General features: G+C 38.0%; 1 protein-coding gene and 2 long non-coding RNA genes across 52 annotated transcripts in view; 1 reads left to right on the plus strand and 2 right to left on the minus strand.

The window, feature by feature from the left end:
• The window catches only part of LOC147842349 (uncharacterized), a 736,864-nt gene that overhangs the window by 158,017 nt on the left and 552,398 nt on the right, over positions 1–26,449 (minus strand). The gene's annotated exons all lie outside the window — the stretch shown is intronic.
• lmo7a (LIM domain 7a) overlaps positions 1–26,449 on the minus strand; it is a 78,633-nt gene that overhangs the window by 8,856 nt on the left and 43,328 nt on the right. For 6 of the 50 annotated variants that reach the window (XM_087266483.1, XM_087266478.1, XM_087266465.1 and 3 more), the window contains 16 exons: positions 24,519–24,548; positions 21,497–21,617; positions 20,930–21,069; positions 19,928–20,555; positions 18,761–18,985; positions 11,921–12,035; positions 10,993–11,154; positions 9,820–9,920; positions 7,828–7,891; positions 7,431–7,481; positions 5,552–5,577; positions 4,484–4,591; positions 4,012–4,101; positions 1,787–2,196; positions 172–228; positions 12–67 (listed from right to left, as the gene is read on the minus strand). In XM_087266483.1, coding sequence (XP_087122609.1) covers positions 12–67; positions 172–228; positions 1,787–2,196; positions 4,012–4,101; positions 4,484–4,591; positions 5,552–5,577; positions 7,431–7,481; positions 7,828–7,891; positions 9,820–9,920; positions 10,993–11,154; positions 11,921–12,035; positions 18,761–18,985; positions 19,928–20,555; positions 20,930–21,069; positions 21,497–21,617; positions 24,519–24,548 — 2,384 coding nt within the window. 50 annotated transcript variants of the gene reach the window in all.
• On the plus strand, positions 1,959–4,074 carry LOC147835307 (uncharacterized). Its single transcript, XR_015499376.1, has 2 exons — positions 1,959–2,295; positions 2,358–4,074. It is a non-coding gene; the product is annotated as an uncharacterized LOC147835307 (long non-coding RNA).

Genomic DNA, 26,449 nt, shown 5'->3' on the forward strand with positions numbered 1-26,449 from the left:
GCTGCACTGACCTTTAATATCTGTTTTTGCAACTTCATCAAGTTCTGGGGTAGATTTGGAAATGGACCTGCAGATGAAAAGAGCTTAATGTAAGTTTCTTTACTGCAGGAGCCCCAAACCTGAAAGCATTGCTTTGTTAAGTGCAAATGTTAGTGCAAACAGTCTGATTACCTGTGTGAGTAGGATAATTCAGGGTAAACATTGGTATAGCCAAAGGAGTCCACCTTACTGTGTGGCCAACAGCAGAATCAGCACAGACAAGCAGATGTTCACACGGACATGATTGAACAACATTAATAGAAGACAAATTAGTGTGGTTAATAATGCATGAGTAAGACGCTGGACTGGGGCTGGGTTTTATGACCAAAATCCTAAATCATAGATGCTGTATTTTTATCACAGCTACACAATTCATCATTATATAGTTACTTTTAGCTGAAATCATTTTAGACTACCACTACTTGTGTTACACTAAATATTATTACCTATTTTTTACTGAGTTCTTCAACAAATAATTACAGCCGTGGTGAGCATGAGAGATTTATTGTGGGAAGAAAATCTTATAGCAATCTCAACTTCACATTATACTGTATAACACAATAAACATTGATTACAATTATATATAGTAAACTGTTGAAGACAAAATTATTAGCTCTCTTTTCACTTTTTATTCTTTTTCAAATATTTTCCAAGTGCTGATTTACAGAAGACTAAGCAATTGTTTAAATAATTTACTTCTTTTGTCTTTGCCGTGATGACACTCTCTATCATCTATCTATCTATCTATCTATCTATCTATCTATCTATCTATCTATCTATCTATCTATCTATCTATCTATCTATCTATCTATCTATCTATCTATCTATCTATCTGTCTATCTGTCTATCTGTCTGTCTGGCTGTCTGGCTGGCTGGCTGGCTGGCTGGCTGGCTGGCTGGCGGTCATGGAGGAGAGGAGAGAATGAGACTGATTCCTGAAAGACCACAGTGACGGATGAGTCTTTGCATCGATCCATTGAACCAGTCTGAACACCCGCAGTTTCTCCACGATGGACGTCCAGTTTTTACCAGCCACCAGCGTGAAAACTGCAGCTCTACACAGGAAGTTTGAGCAGAGGAGAAATGGTCTTGTCCAACTGACCCTGGTTTCTCTCAAGTTTTTTTTCCCTTCACTTTTGTCAATTGGTGAAGTTTTGTTCCTCGCCACTGTTGCCACTCGATGGATTTGCTCTCCAGTGTTTGGATTTTTAGAAGTGAAAATTAAACCACAATGACCTGAACTAAACAGAATGCTATAATGCCATAGAACTAAAATGCTATAGAAATAAAGATGAATTGGATAGATAGATAGATAGATAGATAGATAGATAGATAGATAGATAGATAGATAGATAGATAGATAGATAGATAGATAGATAGATAGATAGATAGATAGATAGATAGATAGAAAGATAGAATTGCAATTTGCAATTCTTTGCACCCATTTAGCTATTTATTTGTAGACTTTATTGCTTGATCTATGTTCATAATTAGGTTTATAACAAATGAAAAACAAGAAATAAAACAAATAACAAATATAGTTTTGAAACATGCTTTACAAATACATACAACCCAGCCCCAAACACAGATAATGGCAGTTTAGTCAGGTTACTTCTGTTATTTAAAGCAGGATTATATTTGTCAAGCATGCATTCAGTTCTATTTCATCATATATCTGACATGCATGCTTGAGAAGATTAGACATTCACATCAGTGAAACACAAATAATGAAACCACAGAAACTCACTCTTGCTCCTGAAATCTCTTCTTCTCCTCCTCTCTTCTGTTCCGCTCTTTCTCCTGAAGGAGGCGCTGTTCCTCTTCCCTCTTCCTCCTCAGTTCCTCCAGACGCTGTTGTTCCTCTCTCCTCCTCCTCTCCTCCTCTAAACGCTGCTTCTCCTCTATTTGTTTCTTCCTTTCCTCTTCTTCTTTCTTTCTCTTCTCCTCCTCAAGACGCTGTTGTTCCTCCTGTTTCCTCCTCTCTTCCTGTAAACGCAGCATCTCTTCCTCTCGTTTTCTCCTCTCTTCCTCTAAACGCTGCATCTCCTCTTGTCTTTTCTTTTTGTCTTCTTCTATTTGGGCCAGTTTGGAGGCATTCTGCTCTTCCCATGAAACAGTAGGTTGTCTGATGGTGGACAAAGAGTGTCTGTTCAGCTCCTGTTTTACAGAAATAATAACAAAATACATTTAGTTTTTGACAACGCAACTCATAAATACTCACTGGCCACTTTTTTAGATACACCTGTCCAACTGCTTGTTAACACAAATTTCTAATCAGCCAGTCACATGGCAACAACTCAATGCATTTAGGCATGTAGACATGGTCAAGACGATCTGCTGCAGTTCAAACTGTATTAGAATTGGAAAAGTATTAGAATGGAAAAGAAAGCTGATTTAAGTGACTTTAAACGTGGAATGGTTGTTGGTGCTAGGCAGGCTGCACTGAATATTTCAGAAACTGCTGATCTACTGGGATTTTCATGCACAACCATCTCTAGGGTTTACAGAGAATGATCCAAAAAAAAGAGAAAATATCCAGTGAGCTGCAATTCTGTGGGCGCAAATGCTTTGTTGATGTCAGAGGAGAATGGCCAGACTGGTTTGAGCTAATTAAAGGCAACAATTACTCAATTAACCACTTGTTACAACCGAGGTATGCAGAAGAGCATCTCTGAACGCACAACACTGTGTGCCAATCCTGTCAGCTAAGAACAGGAGACTGAGATTACAAATCATACAGGCTCACCAAAAACGTTGCCTGGTCTGAAAAGTCTAGATTTCTGCTGCAACATTCAGATTGTAGGATCAGATTTTGGCATCAACAACATGAAAGCATGGATCCATCCTGCCTTGTATTAATGGTTCAGGCTGAGTGGTGGTGTAATGAGTGGGGTATTTTTTCTTGGCAAACTTTGGGCGCCTTAGTATTGTGTCAACGCCACAGTCTACCTGAGTATTGTTGCTGACCATGTCCATCCCTTTATGACCACAGTGTACCCATCTTCTGATGGCTACTTCCAGCAGGATAACGCACCATGTCATAAAGTGTGAATCATCTCAGATTGGTTTCTTGAACATGACAATGAGTTCACTGTACTCAAATGGCCTCCACAGTCACCAGTTCTCAATCCATTAGAGCACCTTTGGGATGTGGTGGAATGGGAGATTTGCATCATGGATTTGCAGCCCGCAGATCTGCAGCAACTGCATGATGCTATCATGTCAAGATGGACAAAAATCTCTGAGGAATATTTCCTGTACCTTGTTGAATCTATGTCATGAAGGATTAAAGCAGTTCTGAAGGCAAAAGGGGGTCCAACCCCGGTACTAGTATGCTGTACCTAATAAAGTGACCGGTGAATGTACTTTTAGATACTATTCCAGACAAAATTAATGAATTTAAAACAATTATTTGCATGCCTTGAGATGTTTACAAAAAATTCCACAAGACAAGATATTAGTTATTTTTAATGTACACTTTAAGTTATTCTATAAATACTTTAAGTTATTCTATATTAAGTTATTTTATAAAAAGTGTTATTTTCAAGTAAAGTTCATTTTATGTTAAAAGTGAATAAAGCCATTCACTTAACTGTTATAATTATGCACAGTTCATATATTTAATCTGTTTAAGGCGACAAGGTTTAACTAATCGCTTTAAAAGCAATGATTGTACTGACTTTTTAAATAAAGTCAACTAATCAGCTTTTTTAAATGTAATATCACCACACTTTCAGAAAACTAATATGTGGCATAATTTGACTTTTACCAGAACAGAACCTTTAATAATAAGCGCAATATCGAGTTTCCCCTTAAAATATAAATATTAGTTTGGACTATTTTTACTAAATATTTTTTTCAAGGATTTTTACTATAGTATTAGACAATCCTTTACTATATGTTATGCTGTTTAGACATCTGCATATGATGAACTGAACTGTCATTTTTGTGTGCCATCATACTCCTATGTACCTCATCATTTTTGAAGTTCTCCTTGTTAAGCTCCTGCTGTGCCTTTTTCCACTCCTCGTCAAGTTTTTCTTGGTCCTTTTTGTACTTCTCCTGCAACATCAAGAGCAAGGGTAAACAAGAGTGAGAAGATGAAAATCATTTATTAAGAAAACAATGAATTTGTTTTCAGAGAAACAATTGAAATGAATAACTGCTACAATTATTTATCAACTAAATTTAAAATGCTCAAAACAAACAGCATTTAATTGCAAAAAAAGTTCTGCATTCAGAAAACCCCACAGTAAATGCATGCCTTGCATTAGTGAAACAAAAAATCAGCATGCCTTGCATCAGCAGAAAAACATATCCTTTAAAACTAATGTTGAGGAACTAGAGACAATATTAAACTCACATATTCAATTGCCTCTTTATTTATTCTCTCTCACCCAACATGAACGTTTGAACTCAATGTAAAAGCAAATGTGATTTTGACCTTCAGCAAACGATCCTGCTCTTTCTGCCACTTCTCCTGTCGCTTGCGCTCTTCTTCTGGGTCCCAGGACCAGCGTGTAGTGGATGCAGTGATGGAGGGCACTGGAACCTATACAAACACACAACTCTTTGAGTTACTTAAGGCAAACATTGGACAGATCAAATATCTTTCACTCAAAAAACAAAAAACAACAAAAAAAACGTTTGCTGTTTGTTCAAACTACTTATTCAAAATGAGCGAAAACAGCACAATTATTGAGTTTTTTTGGTGATAACTTATTTGTTTTGTTTAATCCACTTAAATTTGTAAACGCTGATAAGTGAACTTAATTAACTTTATTATACAGTGCAACACAGCCTGAAAGCACTGCAATTGTCAAGTTCTCAAATGACACATGGGTTGACCAAAGTAGAGAAATTAGAGTTAATGGCATGGTTGCTTCAGTATCTTTTTTGCATCTTGTGTTTGCTTTGTAAACAACATCAGTTAGGCCAAGGGTTGAAAATCTTTGTTACTTATAGAGACATTTTGGCCCTTCTACTATAAAAATAAAAAATTGCCAGAAGCCACTCAACATATTTGACCTCTAAATGAATAAAGCACACAATGCTGCTTATACAGATGTAAGAAAGTGTGTAGTATTCTTATGGTAGAGTTTAGTGTAATTTCTAAATTCATTTCAAACACCAAAATGCATATTTAGAATCATCTGATGACATATAATCCTTTAAAATACAGTAGGATTGTGTATTATTTGATATAATTATAAAATTATTTAATAGTATTATAATATTTATAATATAATAGTGAAATATTTAATGAGTACAGGTCAAAATAGGTATGGTTTTTCATTTTTATAAAAATATATCTGTTATGCTTATATTTTTTGCTCATATTTTGACATTTTATTTAGACAAATGTTATTTGTATTAATGACAGTTTGCTTGCATTTAATTAGCTTTCAATGTACTGTATACAGAACCACAGGTGGGAGTTTAAAATTAGTTGAACTATCTAAATAAAAAACATTGTTTAGAATAAAAGAAAAACATTTTCAGTTGTACTTACATTTAATATCGGTGTTTCAGATCCACCTGCAAAAACAGCTACAATCAGATACTTTTCAAAAGATAAAATGCAGCCTATATTCAAATGAAATATTTCATTGTAGCGTGAAGCTAAAACACAACTATCATTCTATCACAATGTCTGATACAATAAAATCCTCTAAAATAAGAAATCAGTACAGATTAAAAAAAAAAATGTTCACTTGGAACCACATGCAATGACTTTGGTAAACAAACACATGCAGAAACGTCAATGAACGACCCAATGAATAATGCAAAACACATCCCAAAGATAAACAGCTTCGGCCAGTCTCCAAATGCAAAACCACATGCAGAAGCGCTGACTGTTAGTAAGACCAAACCCCACATCCATGCCCAGCACTTCATGCGCATTTTACATTCACAACACAATACCAACGCACTTCACACTCATTCCTGTTTTCTTTTCCCTGAGCTGTGCCTACAGTCAAGAATGACTTGAGAAAAGGTAGGTATCTGGCATATATTGCACCCTTTCATTTATACCTGTTAGAAAATCCTTTATATTATAGTAATAGAATAAGCTAACTTTGTAACATTTTTAAAAATTTCGATGATGTAGTTTCTTATATTCATTAAGAGTGCTTTTGAATGTTGGTATGGTTTCTGTCATGCTGTCTTTTAGAGGCCTACAAGCATGATATACTTCAATCATATACAGTATCAATAAATTTTAGTGTGTCAATACACCAACAGCAACCAATGTTTTATGCAGGTTGACAATAATTTTTGACAATGTGGGAAATACCAATTTAAAGCAATTTATTTCTTTATTTACTCACCCTAATGTCATTTCAAAATGTAGTTTTGCTATTACCTTATGCATTCATATTTTTTTACAAGATGTTTATTGAACATTTGTGTTTTTATAAAAAAGGTAAATTACCTTTTATTTGTTGAATCATTATTTATTTATTTATTTATTTAGTAATTTTACTTTTCAGTTGCCAAGACAATCTTATAAATTATATATATATATATATATATATATATATATATATATATATATATATATATATATATATATATATATATATATATATATATATATATATATATATATATTGCTAAAATAAATGATTTTAGAAATAATAAAAATGAATAATTTATACCATCTTCAGCCAATGTCATAATTTCTCATTCACAAAACATTATATATTACACGTATGCATATGTATGTATATGAATATACTGTACATTTTTGTCAGAAAATAGCTGGTTAACAATATTTACATCAAGCAAACATTCAAGAAGTCATTCAGTAAAAATCTTGAGCTGCCCTAACATATCTGATTAATAAAGGAATAATTATTTTGAGTTAAATATGAATCAGCAGATCTGGTTCACCAGTCTGAATAATTTATTCAAGAATCAGCTGGATTTACAAATGATCCTCTGACGTGGCTAAGGCAATTATTAAGCTGAACCCTACAGATGGAAGATCCATTAACTGTCATTACATAGAAAGAGTATGGAAACAGTCTTCAGACATTTTTGGGTGAGTGTTTAGTGGACGTAATAATTTTGGAACAACATAAGGGTGTGTACATGATTATTATTAGATGAATTTGCTATTCTGTACTGTTGTTTTTCACATACTCAGGCTTCTAAAGACAGCATGCCAGAGTTTGAGATGGATGTGAACACTGCACACTCAACCCCCTTTACCACAGAGGTAGACCAGAGAACTGACTGTGAGCCCTGCAGAGCCTGAAGGAAGAGCATAGAGGTTATGACGAGCTTCAGCTACAGACAGGAGAGGAGGAGGATGGCAGGATGAAGACTTAGCGGTTTACCCACAGCCCCCAAAACACAAAGCCTAAACACACCAGCAATGTTACCTTGTTCAAAAAACTCTGATCTCCTTTTTAAGTTTTTCAAAGAAATGGATTCTATATGGGAGATAAAAATGTTAGAAAAGGTCAACTTTTACAAAGGAAAAAAGTTCCAGGTGCCCTGGGGAACTCTTTATCCACACTGCTTTCCAGGAATACAAACTTTAAAGTGTATAAACAGTGTGTGCTGTGTTCGAAAAACCTATATCATCATTTATATATTACCTATATCATTGTTTTACTAAGGTTAATAAGAAAATGCCTTCCTGTCAAGCTATTAAACAATCTCTGAGCAAGATTAGCAAATTTTCACATTTCCTGCACAACATGCATTTAATAAATCAAGGCAAATTACAAACTTTGCAAATGTTTCAAGTCAATTAACAGAGAAAAAGCAACTCACCTTTATTATTCACACTCTCTGAATCCTCACGGAAAGCACCATTAATCCCATTTGAGCCATGATTCTGTGAAATAATAGGTCATTTGTTAGTATAATGAAATTAAAGGGTTCATTTAAAATGTAAAATTCTGTCATTTACTTAATCTTATGTTCTATAAACCCATAAGAAATGTAGATCTTCAGAAAATGAAGATTTTTTTAAAAATCAAATATCAGTGATTTTTGTCCCGGCTGTCCCCTATCAAAAGTTTGTTCACCTAAACCTTCCCACACTTCAAAACACTTGAAAGCAGATGAAAACAAACAAACAAACAAACAAACAAACAAACAAACAAACAAACAAACAAACAAACAAACAAAAAGCTATCATGTCAATATAGATCAAAATCCCTAAGAAATATTTCCAGTACCGTCTTGAATCTATGCCATGAAGGATTCAGGCAGTTCTGAAGGCAAAAGCGGGTCCGACATGGTACTAGTAAGGTGTACTTAATAAAGTAACCGGTGAGTGTACTTTTACATTCATTCTGCTTTTGGAACAGATTGAATTTAGGTTAGTATGGTTAAGTTTCTGTTTGTCCACACACATTTTACATATACATTTGGATGTCAGTTCACCTTTCAGTGCACAGTCCTGTCATTTTGAGGATATTCCCAGCAGACACATAACATCAAGTGTATATTAGGTTAGATTTAGGTCATGACATCAGGTGACCAAAATTCAATGTCTAGTCAGTGTCTAAGGACAACGTTATTTCTAAGGACATACGTAAGTCCAATTCCAATGCCAAATTATTTTGATATTTGGTTGATTGTAGGTTGTGTTGGAAAGTGACCAAAATCCAACGTCTAATAGATGTCATAGTGGTAACGTCCACACAACGTCAAGGTGTAACATAATTACACATTGATATTTGGTTGATTTTAGGTTGATTTTAGATTGGACATTGACATAGGCCTGACTTAGGGTTCTGACGTCAACCCCATTTCATTGCAAACCAAAATCCAGCGTCCCCATAACGTTGGGGTGCGTTGGGGTACAACATCAATATGATGTCATGTTGACGTTCTGTGCCTGCAGGGTTGGTTTTTAATAACTTTTTTTTTTCAACTACCAAATAGTTAATGGTGTATTTAAATGCATTTCAGAGATTTTTCTCTTTTGTATGTGCAAAAAAAGTACAAGCCTTGGCTTGAGTCATTGTGTTGCCAGAAACACGAACACGCCGATTATACTCATTATAAAACTAAATAAATCCAAGGTTACTATCATGAGAATAAAATTAATAGATTAAACATTAAAACTAGAATAGAAAAAAAGATTATCAGTATAATTAGTAACCTGCATCTGTTCACTTCATTAACATGATTGCTTTATGGTCAAAGGCCAAACAAATAGCCCCAAAACTCTTTTGTTCCAAACCAGGTAAACATATCAAAAACTTTCTCTGAAAAGAAGTCAATAACAAACAAAACATCTCATGTAACAGTGTTTAATTAAAACTGCAGAACAAACAAATGTTTGGTCATTGTTGCATTCTTATCTAAAAGAGCAGATACCAAACACGTGACGTGTGTATGAGTCATGATTGTACACACACAGAATGACAATTTTGGTCGCTCCTAGATTCAAATGCTTTTGTTGCTCTTTTTCGAAACTTCTTTATGTGCACTGATCAAGACATTCTGTGATCTGTGAATCATAAAGAGATGGAGACTCTTCAAAAGATAAAACTGCTTGATTCATGAGGATTTATTTATTTATTTTTATCTCTTTATGAATGTTTTAAAGCAGTAGAGTTTAGGGTGAACAGACTTTCACTGGAAAAACATAAATCCTTCTGAGGATGAACAAGAGTATTATGGGTTTGGAACATTTGAGCATGTAAATGACGAGAGATTATTTTCATTTTGGCCTGAACAAACACTTTAACATAAATCAGTTTAAAACGGGTTATCATTAGTAAGTGAAATCAACTGTAGTCTGCTCACATAAGCTGGCTGTGAGCTGACGTTGACGGATTTCACAACGGGGTCCTTGGATTGTTGGGATGTGAAGTCCAGGCTGGTGGTGTGATATGGCTCGGAGGGACCTAGAGGATCCAGACTGGTCAGATTGATGGTCTTATGGCTTTTATATGGAAGGGAAGGTAGGTCTCTGCCCCAGTCTGATTGTAGCATGTCAACAAAACCATTCATTTAAAAAAAAACAATTAGCAAACTATGGAAACAGATACGCAACTACTGTACAGACAGACACTAAAAACTGAATGTTTCTAAAAAAAGTGGGGATGAAAGACAGACCACCTTCCCCTGCCACGCAGTCAGAAACAGCTCCACAAACCAGGTTTACCAACAAGCTTACAGATGCCTTCTGATTGTGTGACAAATGAAGTCACAAACCATAACCCTGTTAGTAAACACCGAAAAAATTAACCACTGAAAATATCCACATACAGAACTTGAGAAATAGAAAATGCACGCTACACTCAAAAATGAAGGTACAAAGCTGTCATTAAGGCAGTATCTTTTTATAAGGTACATACTTGTACTTTAAAGGGACAGTTTAAACAAAAAATGAAAATTCTGACATCATTTACTCATCCTCACTTATTCCAAACCTGTTCGAAAAAAGCAAATAAATACTATGGAAGTCAATGGCTGCTTTTTTACAGTATTCTTCAGAATATCTTGTTTTCTGTTCAACAGAAGAAGGAAACTCATAAAACCATTGGAGTGTGAGTAAATGCTGAGAAAATATTCATTTTCGGTGAACTGTACCTTTAAGGTGCAAATATGAAAGCTCTAAGTTTTAACATGTACTTTTAACAATCTGAACCCTTTAGGTACAAACATGTACCTCTGGAACTAGTACCACTCCACTGACAGCTTTTAGAAAGACACATACTTCTTAAACAATATAAACATACTGTAGACATCAGGCCAGGTAAAGGTATAGGCATTAAAAGAATAGTTCACCCATTAAAAAAAGATTTAGAAAAGAACCGCAAGCATTTAACAGTAATAAAAAACATACTCCAGAGATCTTTGTTTTAGAAAAAATATTTTCTTTTAAAATGACAAATGAATTGAATGTGACTGGAGATGTTATTTCAGCGGGGGAACTTGTTCAATTACTCAGAAGTTCAGTTGTTGGGTACTTACTGTTCTTTCCCTGTCTGCGGATGTCCATAAGTAGACTGCCCTGCTGCAGGGCCTCCTCCATACTGTTCTTCCACTCACTGTAGCTCATGTCTGCCACCCTGTGTCCATTCACTGTTAGGATCTCATCTCCAGCCTGCACTTGACCAAACTCTGCTGGGCTGCCTACACACACACACACACACACACACACACACACACACACACACACACACACACACACACACACACACACACACACACACACACGGTCAGACATTCAATCATTCATTTATTCATTCATTCATTTTCATTTGGTTTAGTCCCTTTATTCATCAGGGGTCAGCACAGCGGAATCAATCGCCAAATTAGTTAGCATATGTTTTAAACAGCGGATGCCCTTCCAGCTGCAACCCCCGTGCTGGGAAATGGTCAGACATGTAGATAATATTTACAATACTGAAAATAAAATATGTACAGTATGTCCTACATTCTGTGTCAGCAACACACATGAGCAGCAGACGCTCTCTGAAGCTGCAGGTAAAACCTGTACTTTCTGCTTCACTGATTCACTGACCTGTACATAAGAAAACTTAACTCGCTCAATTTTCTTCGACTTATTTCCTAATTTATCAGGGGTCGCCGCAGTGGAATGAACCACCAATTACTCTGGTTTTTGTTTTACACTGCGGATGCCTTTCCAGCCTCAACGCCACTCACAGTGCTGGGAAACACCCATGCTTTCTCCCATTCATATCTTCATCTCTGAGATATGCAGTCTCAGCTTGCATCAACAAGGCTGCATCCCAAGAAAGCATCCCCTCCTGATCCAGCCAGGACTTGAACCAACAGCATTCTTGGTGTGAAGAAACTGCGCTAACCACTTAGTCACCATGCTGACATGAGAACAACTTTGACATTTAAAAAATTATTCCATAACAGTATCATTTACCCGGAGCAACAGATTTGACACGGACACCTGTGGAGTCCCAGTCATGCTGGAAGCCGAAGTCTCGACTGCTGTTGGGCTTCTGGTTCAGGCTGATCCTCATCTCATTGTAGCCCACCTGAAAAAAGCAAACAGTTCAGATCTATTTAGAAAATAAAACACTTGTTTACTATAAATGATTTCTTTGAGATTTTTTTTTGAAAGTGTGTCAATTATAATTTGTTACAATGAAAAATAAATTGAATATATCACCACCTCTACTACTACTATTACTACTACTACTACTACTAGTACTACTACTACTACTAATGATAATACTAATACTACTACAACTACTATTAATTCTAAAACTAATGATAATATTACTACTACTACTACTACAACTACTACTAATGCTAATGATAATATTAATACTACTACTGTCACCGACTCGGTCCCAGTCATTCCCCTCGCTGACCAGCAGAGGTCACCATCTCCGGACTTCTAACCATTACGTCATCCTTCTCACTCAGATCCCAGCACACCTGTTCTCCATCTCACTAATGACCCACGTACCACATATAAGCAGCTCACACACACACTTCATTGCGAAGTCTTGTTTAGCCCCGGCCAGCATTTCTGAGCGTTCTATTCTGCCTGATCTCCCGTTTACCACTTTAGCCCGTTCCTCGATTCTGCTCTGTCTTCTGCCTGCCCTTTACCTAAAGCCTGATTACACGGACTCTGATTCTCGCTGCCTGCCCCTGACTAAAGCCTGTATTACGGACTCTGAACCACGCTGCCTGCCCTTGACTCAAGCCTGGTAATCACTCTGCCTCTGTTATCTGCTAACCATCGTTGAGTTGTATGTTGTATGTTCGCACAACCGTGCGAGGTGTTGATGTTTAAGTGTGACTTAATAAATACTGCAAAATGGATCCCTCCGTGTCAGTCTCCCCGTTACAGAAGACTTCGCCCAACACGGATCCCGCAGCCATCCAGGTTTTGTCTCACGAAGTCACCACACAAGCTCAGGTATTGTCAACACACCAACAACAACTAACACACCTAACTCAGTTAACAGATGAACTGGTGAAATCCCTCCAAAACCTGCAAGCTGCTGCCACTGCGCAACCCACCGCCAACTACCCTCCAAGTCCACTTGTTGTTGCACAACCCCCGATGACTTCCGGAGTTCGATTGGCTTTTCCTGACAAGTTCTCAGGTAACCCAGCAAAATGTAAAGGCTTTCTATTGCAATGCAAACTGTTTATCGCCCAACAACCCCATCTATTTAAGGACGAGAACGGGAAAATTGCTTTTGTGTGCTCACTGCTCACTGGGAAAGCGCTAGACTGGGCTACTGCAGTTTGGCCAGACAGTACCCCGATATTTCCCTCGTTTAATGACTTTCTCAAACGTTTCTGCACTGTGTTCGATCATCCGGAGGGTGGTCGTAACGCTGGCGAGGAGCTATTGTGTATCCAGCAGGGAGATCGCTCCGCAGCTGAGTTCGCTCTGCAGTTCCGCACCTTGGCAGCGCAAACTGGCTGGGCTGATGATCCGCTCGTCACGCTCTACAGAAGGGCTCTAAAGCCAGAATTGCAGCGAGAGATGGCATGTCGTGACGATGGGAAAACTCTGGATCAACTAATCGAGCTTTCCATAAGGTTAGACACTCTCCTCCGCACTCGCAATCCGCTCTGCTCAATTGCTTCCAGTCCTGTATCCCCTGAAACCTCCGCTGAACCCATGCAATTGGGTAGAACCCGTCTGAACCCAGAAGAGCGAGAACGACGGAGAAGAAATCACTTGTGCATTTACTGCGGACTTCCAGGTCATACGAAGGTTTTATGTCCCAACAAGCCTCTCCCTAAAACCCTCTCGGTGAGTGCAACCACTATGTTCACTACCACTAATAATGTTGTGAATCTGCCTGTCACTTTGAGAAATGATGGAAACGAGATTGAGACTATGGCCATGATCGATTCAGGAGCTGCTGGTAACTTTATCGATTACACGTTTGCCACCACTCACTCCATTCCTCTAACCTCCTGTGATTCCTCCATAGCCATCACTGCTGTAGATGGGCGCCCTTTGGGAGAAGGACGTATAAAATTCCAGACCCTGCCAGTCTTGCTTCAAACAGGCTCTCTTCATGAAGAAGAAATTTCCCTTCTTGCCATCAACTCCCCTAAACACTCTGTGATTCTCGGGTTACCATGGCTACAACAGCATGACCCTCAAGTCTCTTGGAGAACTGGTGAGATCATAAAATGGAGCAATCAATGCTTTACCCAATGTCTGCATCCTGTTTCCCCTATCCAGATCAACACAATCAACAAGACCGAAGACTCTGAACTCCATCATGTTCCTGATGCTTATCACGATCTAATTGAAGCATTCAATAAGCAGAAGGCTACTAAGCTCCCTCCTCATCGTGATAATGACTGTGCCATTGAGCTGCTACCCGGCACCACGCCCCCTCGTGGTCGCATATTCCCTCTCTCACAACCTGAAACTGAGGCTATGAAGAAGTACATCTCTGAGGAGCTAGAAAAAGGATTTATTCGACCATCTACTTCTCCCGCTTCAGCAGGGTTTTTCTTCGTCAAGAAGAAGGATGGCAGCTTACGCCCTTGCATCGATTACCGAGGATTGAATGAGATCACAGTCAAATACCGCTACCCATTACCATTGGTTCCTGCCGCCCTTGAACAACTCCGATCCGCCCAGTATTTCACTAAGTTGGACCTCCGTAGTGCCTATAACCTCATCCGCATACGACAGGGAGACGAGTGGAAAACCGGGTTCTCTACAATTGACGGCCACTATGAATATCTCGTTATGCCCTTCGGCCTAGCAAACAGTCCTTCCGTGTTCCAGGCATTTGTAAATGAGATATTTAGAGACATGCTCAACAAATGGGTCATAGTATATATTGACGACATCCTGGTCTATTCCAATTCGCTATCTGAGCATATCCAGCACGTTCGGGCAGTGCTCAAACGTCTCATTAAAAACCAGCTGTATGCAAAAACCTCCAAGTGCGAATTCCACCAGACCTGCATCTCATTCCTTGGCTACATTATCAGTCCAGAAGGCGTGGCCATGGACCAGCAAAAGGTTGACTCTGTGACACAATGGCCGCAACCCGAAACCATCAGGCAACTACAACGATTCCTGGGCTTTGCTAACTTCTACAGGCGCTTCATACGGAACTTCAGTTCAGTCGCTGCCCCACTGACCGCCATGGTCAAAGCCAACAATGCTCGCCTTAAATGGAACCCCGACGCTGTCCGAGCATTCACCCAGCTAAAGACTCACTTCTCCAGTGCACCCATTCTGCGTCATCCTGATCCCGAACAACCCTTTGTCGTCGAAATTGACGCGTCAAACACTGGAATTGGAGCCATCCTGTCCCAGCGATCCCTAGTGAATAAGAAGCTCCATCCCTGTGCCTTCTATTCTCGCAAGCTTAACTCCGCTGAACGGAACTACGATGTGGGAAACCGAGAACTCCTCGCCATGAAAGCTGCGCTAGAGGAATGGAGACACTGGCTTGAGGGCGCAAAACACCCTTTCATCGTCATCACTGATCACAAGAACCTAGAATACATCCGGTCTTGTAAACGTCTGAATCCTAGACAGGCAAGATGGGCGCTGTTTTTCACACGATTTGACTTCCAAGTCACCTATATCCCTGGTTCGAAAAACATCAAAGCAGATGCTCTGTCCCGCCTCTCAGACGATGAGACCTCTGAAATCCCTGACGAGCCCATAATCAAAAGTCCTCTAATTGTCGCTCCCATCCAGTGGGATATAGATCAGGAGATCCTCCAAGCCGCCGAAAGTAATCCTTCTCAGCAGCCCTGTCCGGAGAATAAAATCTTTGTTCCCTCGTCGCTTCGAGAAAGACTCATCTCCGAGGTACATGACCACCCCAGTTCCGGTCACCCAGGCAGCACAGCCACTGTGCAAATGATTCAATCCCGCTACTGGTGGTCCTCCATACACAAGGATGTAATCAACTTCATTAACAAATGCTCACCCTGTCAGATGTCCAAACACTCCCGTCACCGTCCAGCTGGATTACTCCAACCCCTGGAGGTGCCACATCGTCCTTGGTCACACATCGCTATAGATTTTATCACAGATTTACCCATATCTCAGGGCAAAACCACCATCCTCACAGTAGTGGACCGATTTTCGAAATCCTGCCGCCTTATTCCCATTTCCAAACTGCCCACAGCCATGGAAACGGCTGAGTTACTCTGCGAGTGTGTGTTTCGGTACTATGGTCTCCCCGAAGACATCGTATCGGATAGAGGTCCCCAGTTTACATCCCGACTCTGGTCAGCATTCTTCAAAAATCTCCAAATCAACGTCAGCCTAACATCCGGCTATCATCCCCAATCCAACGGGCAGACAGAGCGCTTGAACCAAGAGATCGGTCGATTCCTCCGCACGTATTGTCACTCGACCCAGAACGAATGGGCCAAATTTTTGATGTGGGCAGAATATGCTCAGAACTCCCTCAGAAAAGCATCTACTGGATTAACCCCATTTCAATGCGTGCTGGGCTTCCAACCTCCGCTCTTTCCCTGGTCCGGCGAGACCTCTGAACTCCCTGCGGTGGATACCTGGTTTAAAAACTGCGAAGAGGTCTGGAACGCAGCTCATACTCACCTCTCTCACGCCATAAGGCGTTTCAAGGAACAAGCCGATCGACACCGACGTCCTGGTCCCATGTATTCCCCAGGACAATGGGTATGGCTTTCCACCCGCGACTTACGCCTCAAGCTGCCCTGCAAGAAACTCAGTCCCAGGTACGTGGGTCCTTTCCAGATAGAAAGACAAATATCTCCTGTTTCGTTCAGACTGACACTCCCTAATCATTTTCGTATTTCCCCAACTTTCCATGTCTCTCTGCTCAAGCCTGCTGCTGGTCCAGCCGAGACGGATAGGGAGGTGGCAGCCGGTGAACAGGGTCCCCCGCCTCTCATGATCGATGGCGAAGAGGCTTACCAGATCCACGAGATCCTGAGATCCAGACGCCGGGGCGGTCAACTCCAATATCTCGTTGATTGGGAGGGGTACGGTCCGGAGGAGAGATCTTGGATTAACCGCAAGGACATCCTCGACACCACACTACTGGAAGAGTTCCACTCACAACATCCGGAGATGCCGGCCCCTCGCCCCCGTGGAAGACCCCGGCGTCGAGAATTGCCTCACTTCAGGAGCCGTTCGTTGGGGGGGGGCTCTGTCACCGACTCGGTCCCAGTCATTCCCCTCGCTAACCAGCAGAGGTCACCATCTCCGGACTTCTAACCATTACGTCATCCTTCTCACTCAGATCCCAGCACACCTGTTCTCCATCTCACTAATGACCCACGTACCACATATAAGCAGCTCACACACACACTTCATTGCGAAGTCTTGTTTAGCCCCGGCCAGCATTTCTGAGCGTTCTATTCTGCCTGATCTCCCGTTTACCACTTCAGCCCGTTCCTCGATTCTGCTCTGTCTTCTGCCTGCCCTTGACCTAAAGCCTGATTACACGGACTCTGATTCTCGCTGCCTGCCCCTGACTAAAGCCTGTATTACGGACTCTGAACCACGCTGCCTGCCCTTGACTCAAGCCTGGTAATCACTCTGCCTCTGTTATCTGCTAACCATCGTTGAGTTGTATGTTGTATGTTCGCACAACCGTGCGAGGTGTTGATGTTTAAGTGTGACTTAATAAATACTGCAAAATGGATCCCTCCGTGTCAGTCTCCCCGTTACAACTACTACAACGACAACAACAACTAGTGATAATATTAATACTACTACTGCTACAACTACAACAACAACAACTACTACTAATACAACTAATAATATTACTACTACTACTACTACTACTAATTACTAATTACTACTACTACTACTACTACTACTAATAATAATAATATAATTTCCCAGAGATGGGTTGCGGCTGGAAGGGCATCCTCTTCATAAAAATATGCTTGATAAGTTGGTGGTTCATTCCGCTGTGGCGACCCCAGATAATTAAAGGGACTAAGCCGACAAGAAAATGAATGAATGAATACTACTACAACAACTACTACTACTACTAATATTAACATTAATACTACTACTACAATTACTACAACAGCAACAAAATCAACTACTACTACTACTAATAATAATAACAGTCATTTTAATACTACTACAACACCTACATCTACAACTACAACTACTACTAGTAATACTAATACTAATATTATTACTACTATTACTACAATTACTACTAAAACTACTACTACTACTATTACGAAAACCAATAATAATAATAAAATTAATATTAAAAGAACTACTACTAATAATAATATTAACACTACAACTACTACTTCTGCTACTACTTCTAATAATAATAATAATCAATATAAATATATCAATTTGTATGCTAGCACATACCTTACATTTTAGGCAGTTTTTTCATTCACTTCTAAATCTAAAATCATCTACTCCAATTCAATGTTGGAATATAATACTCTATCACAAATTTGTTGAAATTTTTAATAACCAAGACATCACTTGAAGATTAAGTAAAGTGTGAGGAATAAAGGCTATCTATAGCCTATATCTATTTCAAAATATATTTAAAGAAATCTTCTTCTCTAGAATATATTTCTTCAGTAAATGAATGCTTCTTGTGATTATTAGATGGGAGGTCCATAATATAATATCTACTCACTCATTTATTCACAATGATTTGTTAAAAATAAAATATATATCAGTTCTGCATATACAGTGGTTAAAATCTTTATGGATTTTGGTTTTAGATAATTGAATGAAATTGAGTTGTGGAGATCCTCTGACCTCATTGGGAGGGTTGAGTGGGGATGTAGATTTGGGCAAGGGGGATACCCTGTTGACCGGAGGGACAGGAGATTGGGTTCTCTCCACTTCCTCTTCTTCGCTGCTGTGATCAGGGGTTTGCTGGGACTTGTCTTCATCTGTCATGTACTGAGCATAGCGGTTTTGAACTGCCGTTTTCTTAAGGCTGTTGCTCTCTCCATTTGTGCGTTTAACAGAGTCATCCATCTAAAAAGTTTAATGAAGCCATATAAGTTTTTTGACCTTTTCAGTGCTTGAGATATATTGATTACTTGCAGTTACACTAAATAAAGCAGAACTGGTCTGATCTTTAAATACTAAACAGCTAAAACAGAAAAATGGCATGCAATAGTAACTGTCAACTTTTCCCAGCAGCCTTGGTTCTGAATGTTTTTTTCCATTAATTTTCCATTAATGCTCAAAAGAATCATTTAACATATTATATATAAATGTTGTCTTTTGTTTGCATGTAATAATATTAGAAACATAAATATGCGATTTTCACGCCCAGAACCAAACTGTTGCACTCTGTAGGACTTTTGAAGGGGTTGTACCTAGAATCAGAAAATCTTGTTATTAGCGATATCAGTGGCGGTTAACTGAACTGCAGCCAACAACATATCACTTCTGTTCACTTTCCCACATGCAACATGCAAGACACTGAAACTAGAAATACCTTTTTCAGTTGTAACCTGACACCCTCAAATCTGCATTAAGCTGAATATGCATCTATGTGTTGTGCAATTTCACTCTTCGCAAAATTACAAATAATTATAAAAGAAATGCAAAAAAATAATAAGAAAACTAAATTTGAATGGTTAAGAAAATTTGACAAATCAAAGCCTGTTTTTTTGCTTTTTCTGAAAAAATGTCCTTTACATAAAAATATTTGTGTATTTATGTGTATAAGGCTATTATAGACATCAGACAATGTAGGCAATCAAAGAGGGATTTGTTCTATTACAAGCTGTTCACAAATTGGTGTAAAAAATACTTATAACCCCTTTAATCTAATCGCAATTAGATCTGTACTTCATTGAAAATTGATCACACTGCACTGGCAGGTAACAGACAGTTCTTATAGAGCATTACTCTGAAGAAAGCCATCTGAACAGGTCATGATGTTTGAGAGCAAACAGAGCCACTCACCGTGAACGCTCTGGGAAGGGAGGCAATTCTGTTGGACTGTGTGCCGAATGGCCTGGGCATGACTACAGAGGTGAGTCTTGCACTATCTGATCTCTGGTAGATCTTCGGGAGGGAGGCAGAAACCTGATCCAGCCCAGACGGCTTTGTATCCATTGAATTGGGCTTATACAATGAGCTAATGGCGTCACTGGAGCTTTCAGCTGGCTTAGTGTTGCTTATAAACTCCGAGATGTTGGGTTTAGTGCTGCTGGTGGGCTTGGTGGCACTGGCTGGCTTAATCAGGCTAGTGCTGCTCTTGGAAAAAGCAGGAACGGGATCGTCCAGAAGACTTTGGGTCGTTGTTTGGCTCATCTGATTGCTATTATTAATTTTATCTGGGATATCAGGACTGGCACGAGCAGGTTTGGTGGATAAATCTGTCTGATCTGATGCCAGGGTTCCAGCCACAGGTTCCTTTTCTCTGAGTGACGGTATGGAGGGTACAAAGGGTTTTTCTGTGGCTGTGTAAGGAGTGTCAATGGTGTAGCTACGTGGGGGCAGAGTTCTGCTTCGGGGAACAGGATCTTCAAAGACATCATCAACGATGGAGTTAAAGCTGTCCCTTAAGTTGCTTTGCCCTCTGCTCTCTCTGAAAAGAGGAAGGAGCGAGGGATGGAGGCAAGACAAGAACTGCGATTAGATTACACTTTTACACCGAGCAGATGAAAGTAGAACAGACTACACTTTCGGCAGAGAGCAGAATGACACAAACACTGACCGCAAGCATTTAGATAATAGTGAATCACAACTCAAATCTGAAATTAAACAGCAACATTTTTGAATCAATACTGTATGTAATTAAAATAAAAATAAATAGTAGATGTCACCTAAAAATAAATATAAAATACAATAAAATGAAAGCTAAAATTAAAAACTAAATTACAAAAATGTATATAAAAAACTGAGAAACAAAATACAATTAAAATGTCAGCTTCAGCCTAATTTGAAGGAATGAAAGCTCACCTCTCATCCTGCATCTCCTTGAAGGTTTTTGATTTCCTTGTGCCAACTGAAGTGATCTGCTCGATCTGCTCTCGCTCCTCTTTCTTCTTGACAATGTCAGAATTGACACTCCTGCGCTTACTCTTCCACCTTGAAAGATCCTGCAAGTTTGAGAGAAAGACGCTCAGCCTCCATAACTAACTGGAGCACAGGTGCTTATTCATTAGCAGTAACAGTAGGAGGGACAGTGCAGGGAAGGGTAGAGAGACATGGGGACAGATTGAAGAGTGAGGGAGGACTAGATTTTGCCAGTGTCCTATTTTGCCTCTTTGGCTCCACCCAACTCCTTTCCCCATGTGTATCAGGGGTCCATATACGACCTACATTTTGTACTGAAGCTCACGCCAACTACTGTACATTCACACCAGAGAGCATTACTGAACTGTTCAAAACTACTTCTCAATGAATAGTGTGGGAGGATTCACAGGCAAATACCTTATAAGGAAATGTTACTTCTATTAAATCACAAGTCAAACAGCTGCATTCATAAACATTACTGATAACAAAATCTTGTGATCTGACACTCACATCTTGCCACTTATCCTCACTCTCCTTCAAACGGTTACGCATCTTCTGCAGCTCCTCAAGACGCAACTCCATCGTAGAGTTGCTCATCTCACTTTCTGTAATGTCGCTCACTGATTTGCTCCTATAGATAGGTTTAAAAGATAGTTATTAGAAGTCAGATTAATTCTTAATGGTAGACAGGGGTGTCAAACCCATTTTAGGCTGAGGGCCAGATTGGACAAAATTTCCCCATTTACTTTGTTAAAGCTTTGTTTGCTCTCAATTACATTATCATTAACAATAGCTACTGTATAATTTACTGGGAAACAAGAAAACTTTTCAAACATTAGATAGTTAAGTGTATATAGGGCATAAGAACAGTGTGAAAGTGTGTGTTGATTAGTGAGACACTGCTGCCATTATAAATAAATCATTGAACCACTCACTTAATAGAATTAGGAATTAAGAATAATTCAAGAATCATTCAAAATAAAAAATACTGTTGGACTGAGAGAGATCTCCTCTGACTTTGCTTGGAACCATCTTTAATGGTAAAACTGCAAAAACAGAAAGTGTTGTGTTTAAAATCTACAGTGCTCAGCATAAATATGTACAGAGAACATGCAAACTCCACACAGAAATGCCAACTGACCCAGCCGAGGCTCGAACCAGCGACCTTCTTGCTGTGAGGCAAACGTGGTACCAACTGGGCCACCACGTCACCCCCAATATATATTTCCCAGAGATGGGTTGCAGCTGGAAGGGCATCCGCTGCGCAAAAATGTGCTCGATAAGTTGGCGGTTCATTCCGCTGTGGCGACCCCGGATTAATAAAGGGACTAAGCTGACAAAAAAATTAAATATAAATAAATAAATAAATATATATAAATATATATATATATATATATATATATATATATATATATATATATATATATATATATATATATATATATATATATATATATATATATATATATACATATATATTGTGGGCGACGCAGTGGCACAGGTAGCATATATTAAAATATATTACATATATTCACTGACAAAAGGAAAAAAACCTCATTTTTAATATGGGGTGTACTTATTTATGCTGAGAACTACCTTCTAATATTAATACATTTTTTGTTCATTTAACTATAAAGTCAATTATGCAGTTGAAATGAGAGAAACAGCACTCTTGCTAATGTGACATTAACTTAATCAAATAAATATACAAAACCACCCACATTTTTGTCTCAATATCTTGAATATAGGGTCATTCTAACTGCTTTTGTGGGCTTCATTTAGTCATTATAGTTGACACCTCTGCTTTAAGGGAAAAAGGCATGCGGGAAGATGGAAAAATATTTAATGCATTTAAGCCATTTAGGTTTTTAGTTAAAGTCTTAAGCCCAAAGTAAACTTTGTTTGTAATGTGTGCACTTATATATAAAGTGTGCATGATGGTAATCACATTATCAGAAATGTAGGGGCAGCTCACACATTTCTTCCGACCTAAATCAGTTTTTAATTGGAAACAATTAATTAATTGGAACAAAAATGTTGTAAATGAATGGGAAGGCACAAGGAAAAAAAAAAAACTGTGGAAGATAGCGAAAACAATAGGTGGCAATTGTGATGAGAGATTGTGTGATTTGCAATTAAAAAACTCATAACTTTAGTTTAAATCAATACAAAAAAGTTTTATTGCTCTAACATCTAAATTATCATGTTGTTGTTTGACACATCCAAAACCTTACTAAAAATAAATAAATAAATAATAATGATAATAAAAGTATTTATTGCTTTATAATAAATTATGTATTGTTTGTTTATTTAAAAACAATAACTATACATAAACAACCAGTATTTTGAATGAATTATAATAATAATTATGAATAAATTATGACTGAATTTCCAAATAGTTATCATCATATAGTTAAAGTCAGAATTATTCGCACCCTTTGAATTTGTTTTTCTTGTTTAAATATTTTCCAAATGATGTTTAACAGAGCAAGGAAATTTTCACAGTATGTCTGATAATATTTTTTCTTCTGGAGAAAGAAAATTTTTGTTTTATTTCGGCTAGAATAAAATCAGTTTTAAATTTTTTACAAACCATTTTAAGGTCAATTATATTAGCTCCTTTAAGTTATATATTTTTTCAGATTGTCTACGGAACAAACCATCCTTATACAATAACTTGACTAATTACTCTAACTTGCCTAGTTAACCTAATTAACCTAAACAACCTTAAGCTGTTTAAATGTCAATATTTACTGTCATCATGGCAAAGATAAAATAAATCTGTTATTAGAAATGAGTTATTAAAACTATTATGTTTAGAAACATGTTGCAAAAATCTTCTCTTTGTTAAACAGAAATTGGGGAAACAAAATCAACAGGGGGTGAATAATTCTGACTTTAACTTTTTTATTTATAATTCAATCATAATTATATACAGTATACACACATTGTTTTGGTTACGTTTTTTATCCTTTTGGACCAACATTCTTAAGTTAACTGTGTGAGTGTGTGAGTGTATGCTACTGTTTGCATTAAAAACAAATATACTTTGGGCTTTGCAGGTCAACCAAGCCATCATAAATAACAGACATTAATACAAAAGACAAAAATACAAAAAACAAACAGTGTTAGTAAAAGCAGGCATGTGCTGAATATTCTTCACAGTTAGTTGGAATAATAGACAACCACATATGCTGTGTGGCAACTCATTGGGTTAATATTCCATGAGTGTCCTGTTCAATCACTGCCACTCATGTGATACATGTTCATTACAGAATTACCTGTGTGCCTCATCCTCTGGATCTTTCCAGAATGACACGTTTAAACAGATTTGGATTAAATTAAGTATTATCTGTGTCTACAATGTTTCTGCAGTGAAGAACATTGGACAGGAGCCCAATGGGGATTAAAGCATTGTGAGTACGTTGTAAGTGTCAGTGCTTCATATAGAGGAAAGCAGGGGAAACAAAGGCCTACGCAGCAAGCGTGACCGAACACACACACACCATTCCTGTACAAGACCAGAACTCACCCTTCACTATCAGAGTTTTTCTGGAAAAGTCTGGAGAGTAAAAGAGAACCACAACAACAACATTGTCATATCTGGTGTGATGATTGACTTTCTGATGAACTAATACACTACTATATATAATTTTAGATAATATGGTTTTAAATGCAATGTATTAATGTGACTGCAAAGCTGAATTTCGGATATTATTACTCCAGTCCTTCAGAAATAAATCTAATATGCTGAACTGGCACATTTTAATACATTTTCAAAAATGTTTAATATTGAACAGAAAGTCCAAAAGAACAATACTTCTTTAAAATGCTAATCTTTTGAAACATAAATGTGTTTACTGTTGCATTTGATCAATTAAACACATTCATGCTGTATAAATGCATTCATTTCTTTGTTTTTTAAATCTCAAGCTTGTTGAATGGTATTGCATGTCATTAGCTTAGCCACACTGCACCAGCTACGATCAAGTGCATAATGATTATTTATTATACAGTCATGCTTCAACATTCAGTTAATTCCCAGATCACAGTCCTGGCAGTCTGACATAAAATGTGCAAACCTAACATTAACTGTCAGCTGTAACTCTTAATAGTTTAAGGTGGAATGACATCATTGGAAACTTGTTGAATTCCCCACCAAACCCACTGTGGTTGCTCTTTTTAATGGTCCAGCATTACATGGACTCTGATCAGTTGAAAAGCTGTACTTGAGGTTCAAGTGTTAGGTGTGTTACCATGGCCACGTAAGTGTAAGTTCCAGCTTTCACAGGATCACAAGGGTGTGGGGAATTTGAAGCTTGAGCTCATTGTAAGCTGCCTTGTAAAAAGTGAATGTGTCAGACTGGATTATTTATATACATTGCTCAGGTTTTACTATTCCACCATTCCACCATTTCTTAGCTGGATACACTCACTCCTAAGCAGGTCTGGTAGGACACTTTTACTTAAATAAAAGCTAAACCAGTGGAGTCTGTACTGCACAATAATGCATTCATCGCTAAAACCAAATCTCAATTTTTATTAAAAACAAATAAATAGCTGGGTAAACAGCTGCCTGCACCGTAAAAACTCAAGTTCAAAAACTAATACTAATGAGTAATGTGAACTTAATTAATTTGAGTAAACAAAGCAATTTGAGCACAAAAAAAAACCCAATAGATGAAGAGAACTTTAACCAACTGTAAAAACCAATAAGTTAAAGCAACTTAATCCGTTTGAAGAAACTGATTGTAACAAACCATTAGAGTTAAAAAACTAATCTATGAGTACTGTGAACTTACTCCATTTAAGTTGGAGTAATGAGGTATTAAATTACCTAATTACCTTCAAGATTAATTTCAAAACTCATTTCAAAAGAGTGGAAACAACTTTCAGTAAATTTTTTAGTTAACTACACTCATTTGATAAAGTTGACTGTTGGGCTTTACAGTGTGTAAATCTGATATTTACAGTTTGATATATGATTATTTAAATATATTTTAAAAACATATGATTACAAATATTAGTTTAAAAGAGTAATGGATTGCTTTTATTTTATTTTAAGCTGCTGATACTGGAAACACATTCTTTTAGTTAAAACACACTTGATACTGGAAAAAACTCATGTTTATGTTTAGACAGCAAAATGCACTTATAAACTGAAAGGATTTACCTTAGGGTTTTGTAAAGTGTAAAAAATGACCTTGTTCTCAAGGGGGAAATGACACATAGCATTGTACTATGTAAGCCAGGGGTGCGTTTCCTAAAACAATCGTTAGCCAACTAAGGTTGCAAGTTCTGTCATTACAAACATAGTTAGTTGATTTGGCATAGTTCCTGGCTGTGTTCTATTCCCAGTTACCCCCGATGCCCCATTCATTTAGAACATTCTAACATTTAATCTTGGAATGAATAAAAAAAAAAAAACATTTAGGTCGTCATTCTAAGGTGTAATTTGGTTTC

The sequence above is a fragment of the Danio rerio genome, chromosome 9, assembly GCF_052040795.2.
Source record: "Danio rerio strain M-AB ecotype USA chromosome 9, GRCz13ab, whole genome shotgun sequence".
NCBI classification, from domain to species: domain Eukaryota; kingdom Metazoa; phylum Chordata; class Actinopteri; order Cypriniformes; family Danionidae; genus Danio; species Danio rerio.